The sequence below is a fragment of the Scatophagus argus genome, chromosome 11 (assembly GCF_020382885.2).
Source record: "Scatophagus argus isolate fScaArg1 chromosome 11, fScaArg1.pri, whole genome shotgun sequence".
Classification (NCBI taxonomy): Eukaryota; Metazoa; Chordata; class Actinopteri; family Scatophagidae; genus Scatophagus; species Scatophagus argus.
In genome coordinates, this window is record NC_058503.1 from 138,025 (window position 1) to 154,454 (window position 16,430).

At 43.6% G+C, this 16,430-nt stretch overlaps 1 protein-coding gene across 13 annotated transcripts in view; it reads right to left on the reverse strand.

The window, feature by feature from the left end:
- Window positions 1-16,430, reverse strand: part of lrch1 (leucine-rich repeats and calponin homology (CH) domain containing 1) — a 195,448-nt gene that overhangs the window by 11,118 nt on the left and 167,900 nt on the right. For 9 of the 13 annotated variants that reach the window (XM_046403185.1, XM_046403184.1, XM_046403188.1 and 6 more), the window contains 4 exons: window positions 13,840-13,949; window positions 13,366-13,503; window positions 13,023-13,100; window positions 2,172-2,784 (listed from right to left, as the gene is read on the reverse strand). In XM_046403185.1, the coding sequence (XP_046259141.1) occupies window positions 2,485-2,784; window positions 13,023-13,100; window positions 13,366-13,503; window positions 13,840-13,949 (626 nt within the window). In that variant the 3' untranslated portion in view covers window positions 2,172-2,484. Of the gene's footprint in view, window positions 1-1,015; window positions 2,008-2,171; window positions 2,785-11,614; window positions 11,820-13,022; window positions 13,101-13,365; window positions 13,504-13,839; window positions 13,950-16,430 lie in introns of those variants that run through there. The other 4 variants (XM_046403186.1, XM_046403190.1, XM_046403191.1 and 1 more) reach the window with 4 other exon arrangements.

The window sequence follows — 16,430 nt, forward strand, 5'->3', positions numbered from 1 at the left end:
AGGGGCCTGCACACTCCAAAGGACCTCAGTCTCCTCAGGCAACTTTGGCCCTTCTTGTACAGGGCATCGGTGTTATGTGGCCAGTCCAGTTTATGGTTTAGGTAGACACCCAGATGTTTAAAACTGTCCAAAATCTCAATGTCTCAATGTGGTAATGTCCATCTCCGGAAGTCAATCATCATCTCTTTCGTTTTACTGGTGTTTAAGCACAGGTGGTTGCGCTCACACCAGTCCACAAAGGCCACGGTGATTGACCTGTACTCCGTCTCATTCCCCTCAGACACACAACCAACAATGGCTGAGTCGTCTCAGAACTTCTGGAAGCGACATCTGCTGGTGTTTGTAGGTGAAGTGGGAAGTGTAAAGGGTGAAGAGGAAAGGTGAGAGCACTGTTCCCTGGGAGGCCCCCACCACCACCTCAGACACATACTGTGGCCTGTTGGTGAGGTAGTCAGCCAAATGTCCATCCACTCCTGCTCTCTCCAGCTTCCCTATCAGCAGCAATGGTTGAATTGTATTGAATGCAACCCAATGTCTACTGTCAACATCTGCCTATGTCGTTCTTCTATGTAGTGCTATTATAACTAACTTCAACAACATATCAGCTAAAAAACAAATACATACAATACATAGTCTTTCAGAATTCCAAATATAACAACCTGTCATGTTTGTCCTTTGTAATGTATGATGTTTATTGCATGTATGTTTCTCTCTCTCTCTCATCCTTTATTATTCTTTTTGAATACACATCCTTCCCTTATCCTTGCATGCTTTGCACTCTATATCCTGTTTGCTGCTGTAACACTGTAATTTCACAGTTATGGGACTAATAAAGGATTATCTTATTTTATCTTATCCTCTCTGTCCTGTCTACCTCTTCTTCCCCCCCTTCACCCAGCCGACTATCAGCAGGATAGTTGTCCCTTGTGAGCCGGGTCCTGCTCAAGGTTTCTTCCTGTTAAAAGGGAGTTTTTCCTTGCGACTGTCTGCTTGCTTGGGGGTTCAGGCTCTGGGTTTCTGTAAAGCACCAATTTTGATTGTAAAAGGTGCTATATAAATAAAATTGAATTGTATTGAATTGAGTCAGCGCCCGGTGCAGCAGGTGGATGACAGCATCATCCACCCCAATGTTTGGCCTGTAGACAAAGGTGGCTAGGAAGGTGGCTGAGGATCAGCCTCTCCATGGTCTTCATCAGGTGGGAGGTCAAGGCGACAGGCCTGTAGTGGTTTGGCTCCTTGGGGTGTGCAGTCTTAGGAACTGGAACCACACAGGAGGTCATCCACAGGACAGGGAGCCTCTCCAGACTAAGACTCAGGTTGAAGATGTACATGACTACCTCACAGCAGAGCAGATGAACGAGACAGGGATCAGAGCGTCCGGGTGGGTGTATGTGTCTTTGACATTAGTATACAAAAGTTCCAGTGTCCTGTTGTCCCTGGTGTGGCACTCCACATACTGTGTGAATGTGGGGAGAGTGGAAGATAGAGAGGCTTGATTGAAGTCTCCACTGATAAGCAGGAGGGACTGTGGGTGCTGTGTCTGCATCCTTGTCACTGCACTGTGGAGCAACTCACAGGCGGCTGCTGCATTGGCCAAGGGAGGGATGTACACATTAAACAAAACAACGTGCAAAAACTCCCTTGGGATGTAATAAGGCCAAATACCAATAGCAAGTAACTCAATGTCTTTAGTGCAGACTTAACAGAGACGTGCCCCAGGTTGCACCATCTCTCTTCGGTCTGTGCTGACCGGAGAGTCAGCACACACATAAGCTTGTCGGTGTTATTGGAGAGGCAAGGGACATTTCTCATAATCATGGATGGTAAATATGGTCTGTAGCTCCGTTTTCTCTCCTGGATCTTTCATCCCGCTCTGCAGCCTGTCCTTCTCCTATATTTCCGCAGGAATCTCTGGTTTCTCCGTGTAGAGAAGAGCAGGGCCGCATAGAGCTAACAGCTGATCCCTGGTGTAAACAATAAAGCCATGGCTGAAGCTGTAGTGGTCCCCTAGTGGAGTGCCAAAAAGGTCAAAAAACAGCAAAAAGCAAAAAACAAAACTAATAAAAGTGGTTTCCCTGTGTGCACATTTGCGACAGGAATCAACCACATTAAACAAAACAGGTAAACCACGCCAAAAAACAGTAAAAAAGAAAACTAAAAAGAAGAAAAGAGGGGGAGCTGCCACAACTTGCTGCTGCTCCTGCAGCGCCATGTTGGATTTCTTTTTAAAATTTTTCTGATTTTAAAAAGAAAAAGGGAAAGACCCTTTAAAATGTAAAAAGCTTATTAACATGGTTGGATGCAATGGAAAAATCATTGGTTATCATTATGAGCTCACAGAAGTGTTAAACCTTCTCAATATTTTCAGATAATGTATATTTTTGAACATGATTTTTCCCATGGGACATAAAGGCAGCAAAAACAAGGAGGAATAGCTTGGTAGAAAGAGAGCAAAGCTTGCAGGTGACACACAGGAGGCTGTTGTCAACAATATGTCAGCTCACTCCAACTATAGGCCACAAACAGCAGAATTAGGCAGAGGATGTGAAGCAGACTTGAGCGTATTAGGTCCCAGATTTGCCATGTGGGAGGTGAAGTTTGAGTGGTAACAGAAACCAGTGTGGGAGTTGCTGACCCCCTGGAAGAGGCTGGGTTTGGAGTTGAGACTGACTCTTCCTGTTTCAGTTCCAGTGAGGTTGTATCCATGGCAACCAACCCCTGAACTGTGGTGCAAACTCGCTGTAGGCGGCACTGGATGATGTCATAGGGCGAACAGAGGGAAGACTGGCGCCCCAAATAGGAAGATAAGGGTAAAAAAAAAGAAGGAAGGGAGGCAGAGACAAAAAAAGGGCAGGAGGTAAGTATAAAACAACGAAAGAGAAAAGAAAGGGAAGAAGAAAAAGTAGTCAGGGAATGACAAGTGGGGGTAGGAAAGAGAGAAAAGTGGAAACAAGACAAGTATGGAGGAAACAGGGAATAAGGCATTAAAGGGATGTGAGGAGAATGAGGGGAAAAAAGAGGAAATAAAGATGGTACAACCATGGGGGGAAGAAATAAGGGGATGGGTAAAGGAAGGAGAAATTAAAATTTAAGTAGAAATGAGGATTAGTAAAAAAAAAAAAGGTTCAAGCTCAGGGAAAGGGAAGAACAAAAACAAGAAAGACAAGGAATAACCAAAAACCATGGAGAAAAGAGGAAGGATGGAGGAGATGAGAAGTAAATTAGAAATAGAAAGATGATGGAGGACAAAAACAGAGAAGGATACAATTGAGGGAAAAAGAAAGAAAAACAAGACATAGAACGATGACACAGGTGAAAGAACGAAGATATGGCATAAAAAGTAGAGCGAAGGATATGTGATGAAGAGTGGGACAAGACAAATGCACAAATCATTGGAGCAAGTACACATTTCAGAGGCAGTTTAAAATAACCCAGAAGAAAATAAAAACAGAAACATGAAAAGTGAAACAAGAAGAAGAGAGAAGAGAAGGAAGACATGGTGTGGTCCAACCAGAAAGAAAAAGAGAAAGAAAATGCAGGAGGTTAACCAGTGGACACCGAGTGTAGAAGATGACAATATGAGCTGATGGGGTGAGGCAGGACCAAGGAAGGCAGGGACTACCATGGCAACAAGCAGGGATGCTTACTGAGAGGACAAAGTTAGACAGTCAGCCAACAATGCCGTAGGCCAGCATGAGAATCTTTTAGCATGTTCACTTGCAGAGGCATGGCCACTAAAGCATTCAGGCTGCAGGAAGCCTGCTATTTAGCCACGTCCAAACAGAGGGTAAGAAAGAATAAGCAAGTGGCAGCAGAAATGAAAGTCAAAGGTCAACCACTCTGTTCAGATAAACAGTGCAGAATAGGAATAGTCTTTAATTTTTTTCATCACAGAGGTATGTGAGACCAAATCTTTTATAGATGTAAAGAAAAAAGTAGAAAAAATACCTTTGGAATATATGTTAAAGATAAAACCATACAAAACATATAATAAAAATCATCTGTGGCTGCAACAAAACTGCCTTTCTCTCTTTAACAGCTACCCTGGTTCTGTACAAAGACAACAATAGGTAACAAAGATGGCGGCGCGCGGTAGTGCAGCGGCTTCTCACGCTCCCGGGTTTAAGCCCTTTTTTTGTAGTTTTTGTGCTGGTCTGAAGGCCAACTCTACTTGTTTTGGTTGTCTAAACCAACGAATAAGGTACAGCCGAGCCGAACTCTTTAAAATAAGGGACGGCTCGAACACCACAACAACAACAACAACAACAACAACAACAACAACAACGGCCTCACACCAACTCAGGGCTTCGCTGGGTAGACTGCAGCTGCTAAGAACACCGGACTGGCGTAGCAGGCTACACCGGACGGAGGGCAAGAGGAAGCGGTGTGCGCGGAAGCAGAAGAGGGGCAAACGGGGTGGTCTGTTAGCCAGGCAAAAGGCTAACGCCGGGAGACCACCGATCCCGTCCCTGTTCCTGTCCAATGTCCGCTCTCTGGACAACAAAATGGACCTACTTCGACTGAGGCTAGGGGTTTCACGTGAAATGAGGAACTGTGCAGTGCTTTGTCTCACGGAAACATGGCTAAACGAGAACATGCCGGATCCAGCCTTCCAGATCGACGGCCGGCTTCTCTTCCGAGCGGACCGTAACCAGCTATCGGGGAAAGTTCGGGGGGGCGGACTATGCGTCTACGTTAACAAAGGTTGGTGTACAAACTGTATAAAAGTTAACAGCCACTGCTCTGAGGCGATAGAGTATATGACTGTGAAATGCCGGCCACACTATCTGCCTCGGGAGTTTACGGCGGTGTTTGTTATGGCTGTTTACATCGCGCCGGGTGCTAATGCTAACAAGGCGCTAAGGGAGCTACACAATAACATCAGCTCGCTCCAGCACAAGCACCCGGAGGCTTTTTACGTGGTTGCGGGAGACTTCAACCACGTAAACCTGACAGACACTCTGCCTAAGTTCTACCAGCATGTCACCATACCAACACGGGGAAATAACACGCTGGACCGTGTTTACACGAACAGACGAGACGCATACAGAGCTGTCCCCCACCCCCACCTCGGCTTCTCCGACCACATCTCCATCATGCTGCTTCCTGCCTACCGTCCGCTGCTCAGACGCCACACACCAACGCAGAGGACCATCACCGTGTGGCCCAGCGATGCAGTCCCTGCACTACAGGATTGCTTCCAGCGCACGGACTGGCAGGTCTTCAGGGAAGCAGCTGTCCGTGAGGGAGAGGTGGACCTGGAGGACTACACATCTGCGGTCCTCAGCTACATCTACAAGTGTGCAGAGGATGTTACCAGTACCAGGACAGTAACAACCTACCCAAACCAAAAACCCTGGCTGAACACGGAGGTCCGTTCTCTGCTGAAAGCCAGGGATGCTGCGTTTAGGTCAGGTGATAGAATGGCACTCAGGGCGGCAAGGAGAGAGCTGACGGCAGGAGTGAAGAGGGCTAAGACCGCATACGCCCAGAGGATCCAGGGACACTTTGCGTCCAACGATCCACGGAGCATGTGGAGGCGCATTAAGTGCATCACAGACTATAACACCAAAGATGCACAATGCCCCAGGGACCCCTCTCTGCCTGAAGCTCTCAACAACTTCTTTGCCCACTTTGAGGACCCGGACGCCCCCCTCAGCACCAGACTCACCCCCCCACCTGGTGAAGAGCCCCTCAGCGTGACCTCAGCTGAAGTGAGGAGGACCCTCCAGAGGATAAACCCACACAAAGCTGCAGGTCCCGATAATATCCCGGGGCGGGTGCTGAAGGGCTGTGCACATCAGCTCACAGAGGTACTGACGGACATCTTCAACACCTCTCTCCAACAAGCGACGGTCCCCACCTGTCTGAAGACCGCTACAATCATCCCCATTCCCAAAACGTCCACAGTGACGAGCCTGAATGACTATCGGCCAGTAGCCCTCACTCCGATAGTCATGAAGTGCTTTGAGAGACTGGTCATGGCCCGTATCAAAGACTGCATCGACGTCACTGTGGATCCACACCAATACGCATATAGGAAGAACCGATCCACAGAGGATGCCATATCTTCTGTGGTCCACACAACTCTCACCCACCTAGAGAATAAAGACTCCTATGTCCGCCTTCTCTTTGTGGATTTCACATCAGCCTTTAACACCATCATTCCGCAGAATCAGAATCAGAATCAGAATCAGAATTCCTTTATTAATCCCTGGAGGGAAATTCTTGTTTCTACAGACAATTGCACATGCAGTATTCCCGACCAAGAAAGGAGAAAAGTGCAGAGTATATAAATAGGATAAACAAAAACTAAAATCTCAAGTACAGTAGTATTTACAAAAACTGTATTCAAAAAATTTTTTAAGAAAATTTAAAAATACAGGTATGTACAATGTGTAAAAGTAGCCAATATGTACATTGTATAAACAGTGAGTGTGTCCGTCACAGTGCTGAGTTTAACAGTTTGATGGCGACAGGCAGGAATGATTTCCTGTGTCGCTCTGTGGTGCATCGTGGCAGTATGAGTCTGTTGCTGAACGAGCTCCTGTAGCCGATCAGCACATTGTGGAGAGGGTGAGAGGGAAAGTCCAGTATAGTTCTTATTTTGGACAACATCCTCCTCTCAGACACCACTGTCAGAGAGTCCAGTTCCTCTCCCACAACATGGCTGGCCTTCTTGATGATTCTGTTGAGTCTGTTTGTGTCCCTCACCCTCAGGCAGCTGCCCCAGCAGGCAACGGCATATGTGATGGCACTGGACACCACCGACTCGTAGAACATCCTCAGCATCGTCCTGCAGATGTTGAAGGACCTCAGCCGCCTCAGAAAGTAGAGGCGGCTCTGGCCCTTTCTGTAGACCATGTCCACGTTCTTGCACCAGACACTGATCCATAAGCTCAGTGCTCTCGGTTTGAGCTCCACCCTCTGCAATTGGGTCCTGGACTTCCTGACGGACAGGCCGCAAACAGTGAAGATCCATGACATCTCCTCCTCCCCCATCACCCTCAGCACCGGCTCTCCCCAGGGCTGTGTGCTGAGCCCCCTCCTGTTCACCCTGCTAACACACGACTGCTCAGCGCAACATCCGAGCTGCCTCATCGTGAAGTTTGCGGATGATACAGCTGTGGTTGGACGCATCGCCAACAGCGACGAGGCCGACTACAGGCAGGAGGTGGAACGCCTGGAGGGTTGGTGCAGAGAGAACAACCTCTGCATCAACGTGAAAAAGACCAAGGAGATGATCGTGGACTTCAGAAGGGGCAGACACCTCCCCCTTCCTCCCCTGTACATCGGAGGGACAGCGGTGGAAGTGGTCTCCAGTTTCAGGTACCTGGGCGTCCACATAACGGACGACCTCACCTGGAGCAACAACACTTCCTGCCTCATCAGGAAGGCACACCAGCGCCTCTACTTCCTCAGGAGGCTGAGGCGTGCCGGACTGGGGAGTTCGGTCCTCACATCCTTCTACAGATGTGTGGTGGAGAGCGTCCTGTGCTCCTGTATCACTGTGTGGCACGGCAGCTGCTCTGCAGCAGAGAAAAAAGCTCTGCAGAGGGTGGTGAAAGCTGCACAAAAGACTGTGGGACACAGCCTATCCACCACCACAGACATTTACACCTCCAGGTGCAGGAAAAGGGCCTCCTGCATCATGAAGGACCCCACCCACCCCTCACACAAACTGTTTGCCCCTCTCCCCTCAGGCAGGAGGCTGCGGAGCATCAAGAGCAGGACCACCAGACTGAGGAACAGCTTCTTCCCAGAAGCTGTGAGACTGTTGAACTCTGGAGGTCCTCTGTAGCCCCTGCTGCCAAACTCACACCTCACACACCAACAAACACACAAACAATCACCCATGGAACATTTTGCACAATGCAGCATTTGCACAGAACTCAAACTGCTCATGTTCATTGCACTACGGTCATTTTGCACTACCCTGTCAGCCATTTTGCACTACTGTTTATACTGTTTACACTGGTGTTTATATCATCTACTGTTTTTCACTTATATTACACTGTTTTTATACTATATAGCATTGTTTATATTTATATTTATTTTGTTAAGAAACTGGGCTGATACTGGGACCGGGGAAACTAATTTCGTTCCACTCATGTTTTACGTGTGTGAAATGACAATAAAGCTCCTTGAATCCTTGAATCCTTGAATCCAAAATAAACTGAGAGCTTGTTTCTTTTATCCTTGTAAAGGTGACAAATATCTGTTTTACAGAGGGTTATGGTCCAGACAACTTCATAGTCTGGAACAGTTGCCTGGCTATCAAGAGACTCCATGAAGTTCCTGTCCGAGCCAAGAAAAGTCCAGCACATAACCCAACATAACCTCATCAGTCAGCTATAGGGGTACTGGTAGGCAGACTTTGTTACCCTTGGACAGACCCAGGCCAGCTCTTTCCCCGTTTCCAGTTTTGATGTACCGCGCTCCTGGCCCATACTCTGAATTTTTACTGGAATTTCCAGAGTTCCTAACGAGTCTGGTCCTTAAAACTAATAAAGTTATTATTATGGGTGATTTCAACATCCACGTGGATGATAGTAATGATAGCCTTCACGCAGCATTTATCTCTCTCTTAGATTCAATCGGCTTCTGTCAGTGTGTACATGAACCCACTCATTGCTTCAATCACACTCTTGACCTTGTTTTGACATATGGTATAGATGTAGAACATTTAACTGTCTCTGAACAAAATCCTCTTCTGTCTGACCATTGTTTAAGTTTGAGTTTATACTATTTGACTTCATACCACCAAGAAAAAACTCCTACACTAGGTACCTGTCTGATAGTGCTGTGGCTAAATTTAAAGAAACAGTTCTATTGTCATTAACTTCAGTATCATGTCCCCATACGAGTGAACAATACAATAATCCCTCTCAAGTGCTGCAAGTTTACTAAGGACGACTTTAGACTCTGTTGCTCCGCTAAAAAAGAAACTCATAAAGCAAAAGAAACTTGCACCCTGGTATAATACAGAGGTTCGCAAATTAAAGCAAAATGTGCAAAAACTTGAGAGGAAATGGCGTTCCTCCAAACTTATTGAATCTCGCTCACAGCTTATATAGGAAGGCCCTGCCAGAGCAGCCTATTACTCAAAATTAAATGAGGATAACAAGCATAATCTCAAGTTTCTCTTCAGCACTGTAGCCAGGCTGACAGAGAGCCACAATGCTATCGGGCCTTGTATCCCTGTGACCCTTAGCAGCAATGACTTTATAACCTTTTGTAACGACAAGATCTTAAACATTAGAGACAAAATTCAGCACCTACTGACCTCAGCTGATACTGATGTAACATCAAACACTAGTGTCTTAGAACCAACAGTAGAAACAGATAATCATCTTGACTGCTTTTCACCTATTGATCCCCATCAGCTATACTCACTCGTATATTCATCCAAGCCAACAACATGCCTCTTAGACCCCATCCCTACCAACCTTCTCAAAGAAGCTTTACCCTTACTTAGCATCTGTCTGTTAGACATGATCAATCTGTCCCTGATAACAGGCTATGTACCCCAGTCCTTTAAAGTAGCTGTAGTCAAACCTCTCCTTAAAAAACACACACTTGATCCAGAGGTTTTAAGCAACTATAGACCAATATCTAACCCTCCATTTCTTTCCAAGGTCCTTGAAAGAACAGTCACCAATCAGTTATATGACTTTCTTCAAAATAATAACTTATTTGAAAATTTTCAATCTGGCTTTAGAGCTCATCATGGCACAGAAACAGCATTGGTCAAAGTGACAAATGACCTCCTGGCATCAGACAAGAGATTTACCTCTGTCCTTGTACTGTTAGACCTCAGTGCTGCATTTGACACCATTGACCACTCTATATTACTGCACAGATTGGAACGCCTAATTGGCATCAAAGGAACTGCATTAAGCTGGTTTCAGTCTTATTTATCAGATCGATTTCAATTTGTTCATGTTAATGATACATCGTCCACACTCACAAAGGTTAGTCATGGAGTTCCCCAAGGTTTTGTCCTTGGGCCAATATTATACAGCCTGTATATGCCCCCCATTGGTGATATTATTAGGAAACACTCCATACATTTTCATTTTTATGCAGATGACACACAATTGTACTTATCAATGAAACCAGATGAAACAAATCAGCTAGTCAAACTTCAGGCATGTCTTAAAGACATAAAAACCTGGATGACCAGCAACTTCCTACTTCTAAATTCAGACAAAACTGAAGTTATTGTTCTGGGCCCCAAACACCTTAGAAACAAATTATGCAGTGATATTGCATTGCCAGATGGCTTAGCCGTGGCCTCAAGCTCCACTGTAAGAAATTTAGAAGTTATCTTTGACCAGGACATGTCCTTTAACTCGCACATAGCAAATATTTCAAAGACTGCATTCTTTCACCTCCGCAATATCACAAAGATTAGGCACATCCTGAGTCAGAAAGATGCAGAAAAATTAGTCCATGCATTCATAACCTCTAGACTGGATTACTGTAACTCCCGTCTGTCAGGGTGCCCCAATAAATCCATAAAGACTCTCCAGCTAATCCAGAACACTGCAGCACGACTACTGACAAGAACCAGCATGAGAGATCATATTTCTCCTGTTCTGGCTTCTCTACATTGGCTACCTGTAAAATTCAGGATAGATTTTAAAATTCTCCTCCTCACTTATAAATCCCTGAACGGTCAGGCACCATCCTATCTTAAAGAGTTTATAGTACCCTATTATCCCACCAGAGCTTTGCGTTCCCAAAATGCAGGGTTACTTGTGGTTCCTAGAGTCCTCAAAAGTAGATTGGGAACCAGAGCCTTTAGTTAACAAGCTCCTCTACTATGGAACCATCTTCCGGTTGCGGTCCGGGAGGTGGACACCCTCTCTATATTTAAGAATAGACTAAAAACTTTCCTCTTTGATAAAGCTTATAGTTAGGGCTGGCCTAGGCCGTGCCCTAGTTATGCTGCTATAGGCTTAGACTACCGGGGGCCCTCCCATGATGCACTGTGCTCTTTCTTCCTCTCCCTCTCCTTCTGCACACATTCATGTCCCAGTAATGCATATTACTAACTCAACTTCTTCTCTGGAGTCCTTGTGCTTTCTTGTCCCGCAGATTCCTATTGATCATGACTGGACCTCCTGCTGCGGTCCTGCTGTCGTCCTGCTCTAAACCTACTGCAATTACTATTGTTTAGTCATAATCTGATTTAAATCTGTCACGACTCAGTACAGCTACTACCATTATTGTTACTACTATTGTTATCAAAATCACCATAATACCTTCTGTATACTTCATTGTCATTATCATTATCTACATTTCCGATACTTCTGGTATTATTACTGCTGCTATGCATCTCTGCTTGTGTGCTCCTTCTCTCACACCCCACCCCCTCTGCCTCTCTCCCTTGCTCTTGCTCTCTCTCTCTCTCTCTCTCTCTCTCTCTCTCCCTCTCTCTCAATCCAACCGGTCAAGGCAGATGGCCGCCCATCTTGAGCCGGGGTCTGCTCCGAGGTTTCTGCCTTCTAAAAGGCAGTTTTTCCTCGCCACTGTCGCCAAGTGCTTGCTCAAGGGGGAATGTTGGGCTCTCTCTATTTACAATTTAATTAAAGAGTTTGGTCTAGACCTGCTCAAATTGGAAAGTGTCATGAGATAACTTTTGTTGTGAATTGGCGCTATATAAATAAACTGAATTGAATTGAATTGAAATCGATGCTACACTCAGCAAAGCTGGCATTTCAGGACACTAGTTCAGTTAGTACACCAAGTCACTACATACTAATTTTACACACCCAATCCTGCATGACCTCTCAAGTGTTGCTACAATAGATCTGTTTGATAGGGAAACCAGACACACACACACAAACACACACAGGGGAAGAGAGAGAGAGAGAGAGACAGAGAGAGAGAGAGAATAAATCCAGAACAGCTGTTTTGGACTGAAGCTGCTGTTTTTGCTGTTATGATGGAGGAAGCTGGAAGCCACAGACAGCGATGACAATGATTCAATGATTCATTAAATGGTGATATTAATAATACTGTTTAAAAGTGATGAGAACAAAATGAGGGATTAAGGAAGGTTAAGTCCTGGTAAAATGTTGAAAATGAAATGAAAGTTTTCATTTAGAAATAAAAACATAATTTGGGTAGTAGCAGACGTATCTGAAAGTATTACATTCAGCACTTCTCGACTTTGATGGTAGGATTTCTCAGGCAATCATGACAAGATTCAGTTGCATTTTTGTCCTGTTTTCCAGGTACAACTATTTCTTGCCAAGATGCCAGCCCTGCTACCTGTCTATTGAAAAGTATATTAGAAAGTCAAAGGCATAATATGTAGCAATTTCCTTAAAAAAAAAAAAGAAAAGAAAAGAAAATGAGGTAGTGTGGTAGTGTCTCTGTCTACAGAGACCTACTCTCTGTCTATATTTACATATTGCTGTCAGGACATAACAGCTAAGGATGTAGTATCCAGATTTGCTCTCTCTCTCTCTCTCTCTGTCATAAAGAGATGCAGGAAAGTTTGTGTGAATTACATGCAGGAATGCTAAGTAGAGGCACACAGTGAAAGGATGAAAACTCCACTTTGCATTTCACACAAAATTTGGAGGGTTGTGCAGAGGTGTAGGTGCTTTTTTTGTCCATAAGAATGTAACCGCTGTGAAGCAATCAGAAAATGTTTTACTTCTCTGATTCACACTAACTGCCTCTCTCTCTCTCTCTCTCTCTCTCTCTCTCTCTGAGCTTTGGACAAGCAGCCAACTTTGACTTGTGTGGTTACAAACAAACAACTGAAATATTCTACATATTATGCTTTTACCAAAAGTAAAGTCAGAATAAGCAGGTAAAGAGAAGTAAAGCACCTAGAAACAATTTTGATGTCACATAAATAAAATTGAACTGAACTGAAATTGAATTAAAAGTAAAAACTGTTCATAGTATTTTGTCCAACTAAGCAACCAACCACAAAAGTAGAGTGCTACTACTCTGCTGATACCCAAATTATGATACTCCAGAGTAATGGCATGTCTTACTTCTTGTACACCAATTTTTCTGCAGGCATCCAGGAAGTTTTCCACATTTCTCCGACACTTGGCCATGCTGAGTTTGGGCTGGAACCACAAAGTAACACATACACATACTCACAATATACAGAACAAATAATCTTTCATACTAAAAAATACATTTACAAGCAAAACATACAAAATACATTTCTATGATCAAAAATTTTAAGAGCAACTTGTTTAAAAAGACTATATCAGAGAAAAGCTAACAGAAAACACGTTTGCAAATTCTGGAGTTTTATATTTCACGAACTTTTTTTCAGTGTATCATGAGTATAAATCTCAGAGAGCAAAGTAACAGTCGGAGACGTACCACTGCAGGTGAGGGAACATGGATGCTGGCAACAGATCGTGGACGAATGTGGTTTACCAGATGGCAGAGCAATACGCCATCCCTCAGAGACGATCCAAGGTCCACAGGAAGTACAACCTTGAGTCTGCTCTCGATGCTCTTTGGATTAAACAACATTGTAACTAGGCAGATGCAAAATCTAAAGGACTGCTGTTCCCCAAATCAACATTAGTAACAGTATACCAAACAGTACCATGTGCTATACTGTTGTTTCAATGCATATTTTCTAGTTAATACATAATAATGTTTTGTACAGTTTTGTACAAACAAAAAAATATGTTGGTGTACTTAGTAGTGTACACACTACGGACTCAGAATTACTAAGTAGTATATAATCTGAACACAGTTTACAGCAGACAGATTGAGTAGTAATTTAAACATCTGCAAGTGTTTTTTCATGACAAACACTTTTTTGGTAGAGTAAATGTGTCTTACATCTCGCAGTTGCTCCATGAGCTCCAGTTCCTCTCGCAGTTGCTCCATCTTTCTTCTTATGGTAAACTGCGGATCAACAGACTCCATACTCTTGTGGCTCCACAGAAACACTGCCATGAATGCGTCAAGAAGAAGATAGGCAGTGTTAGTATGTTTCTTATAGAACATGCAAGCATGTCTTCCATGCTTCAAAGTGGTTCATTTAAAAGATTTTGTTACTAAATTCTCAACTGACCTTTAGCTAAACCTCAACTTTCCCAGTTACTGTTCCTGTGTCTGTCCCAAGCTTTCTACTTTTGAAATGGCACATATGCAGTATCATATAATGAGGAACTTTTACCACTTTATGGTTATTTTATTTTTAAACAAATGAATCCTTGATTTCAGAGAAAAGTACACAAAAGTAGCATCTAATTTTCAACTGACAACTGGTAGTCTATATTAGCAGAAAACTAGCTACCTCTAACTAATAGAGGGTTGCCAACTCACACAACTGACACTTCACATGCTCTTACACCACACATCCATGCAGTGTATAATGCATAACTGATTATGTGACGCAATGCGAAAAGAGGACACTGACAGTCAATGGACAGAAAAGCAAACAGGCAGTGCAAGCACTGTATCGTGAGATGAACAATGAACTAAATTCATGGCGAATAATACAAATTCCGAAATCAAATCACAAGTGGCATCAGTTAACAATATATGTGAATAAAATCCATCAGATATTCCCACAGTACAATATGTTATATTCAACTCATTCAACAAAATAGTTAAGCTAAGAAGTATTTTGCCAGTTTATCAATTACATCTAATGAAATCTAATGCAGGTACAACTGTCTTTGTATTTTTCAGCCGACCCCTACTGGCATAAATGGGGTTGAGTGAAAAGAGACTTCCTTAATATCCATTTGTGGATATTCAGTGACACAGAAAAGGGCTTTCTGTAATTAAAGATGTAGATAATTTATGTACGCTGATGTAAATATAAAGTAGGAAAAAAAAAGGGAATTATAAAAAAGAACACCCCCCTCCAAAAAAAAAAAAAAACAAAACAAATCCAAAACTAAATACAAATAAAATAAAAGAAAAAGCGATTTTAGAAACATTACAGCTAATGATAGCAGCATCCTAGTAGGTGGATTTTAATAACTTTGGACATATCCAGGCTATCTGTTGTTTCAAATATTCATGCTAAGCTAAGCGAACCTGCTGCTGATATGTGACAGGTAAGATACTAAATAAGTATATATCCCTAAATATCTTATACTTTAAAATCCATCCATCCATCCATTTTCTATACTGCTTATCCGTCAGGGTCACGGGGCGGAGCCTATTCCAGCTGACTATGGGTGAGGGATGGGGTACACCCTGGACTGGTCGCCAGTCAATCGCAGGGCTGACACAAAGACAAACAACCACACACTTGCACCTAGGGGCAGTGCAGAGTAGCCAATTAACTTAATGTGCATGTTTATTGGGATCGTGGGAGAAAGCCATAATACCCAGACAAAACCCACACAGGCACAGGGAGAACATGAAAACTCCACGCAGAGGAGTCCAGACCAGGAATCGAACCTGGAACCCTTTTGCTATGAGGTGACAGTGTTAACCACTGCACCACCTTGCTGCCCTGGAAACTGAAATCATTAAGCAGAATCAGATTCTCTAAAATTTAAATGATAACAGATATTAGAGAGGAGAACAGCTTTTCCAAACACTGTAGGAAAAAGAAACCTACATACACAAACTAACTGAATGATGACTCTTCGCATCCTCTGTGCCCTACTAGATCTCTATAGGATGTCTTCAAACATTTGAACATGTTTCCAAATGTAAAACTTGTTTAGCTAACAATCCTCACAGTTGTGTGATTGAATCTGATTTAAATAGTGTAAAACACAAGGAGAAGCTGTCAAAAATGGACAAATGCAGTGGGAAATAAAAGAAGGGAGGGATGACAGGAAAGGAGAGATTTAAGCTTTTTTCTTCATGGCAGAGTCCACTCAGATTATTAACACTAAAACCTGACTGCACTCCAGGAGTCCTGATCACAATCACATCCTCCAACTAAACAAAACTAAGCATACCAATGTCTAACAATGGCAAGCTAGCTAGGCCCACACACCATTTGGATAAGAGTCATATTTCACCTGTTTTGGTAGCAGATAACAGCATCTGCTTACCACCAGCTTGTGCACCAATAAGCCAACATGCCAGGGCTGGTTTTTCCACTTTATTCCACAAGATTTTTTTCTATGATTCCCTGTAGAAATCTGTGGGATGCACTAGAATAAGCTGAATCTGCCCTCTCACCTGGAGGCCGAACCTTCTGTGCACATCACCCAGTTTTGGCAGTACAAAAGAGATTTGAAAAATATCAAGCAGGTGGTTATGGTTATGTTGTGGCCAATCAGTGTACATACATAAAAAAAAGACCCAGTTAAGAATTGTTTGTCTTGGGATAAATTCAAATGATGTGCAGTTCCTCTGGAGGACAGAAGGTTAAGGGAAGGCAATGAAGAGCAAATTGTTTAATCTCTTTAGTTTTATCTTCTAGGTCAAGTCATCATCCATCAGCTTTGGTT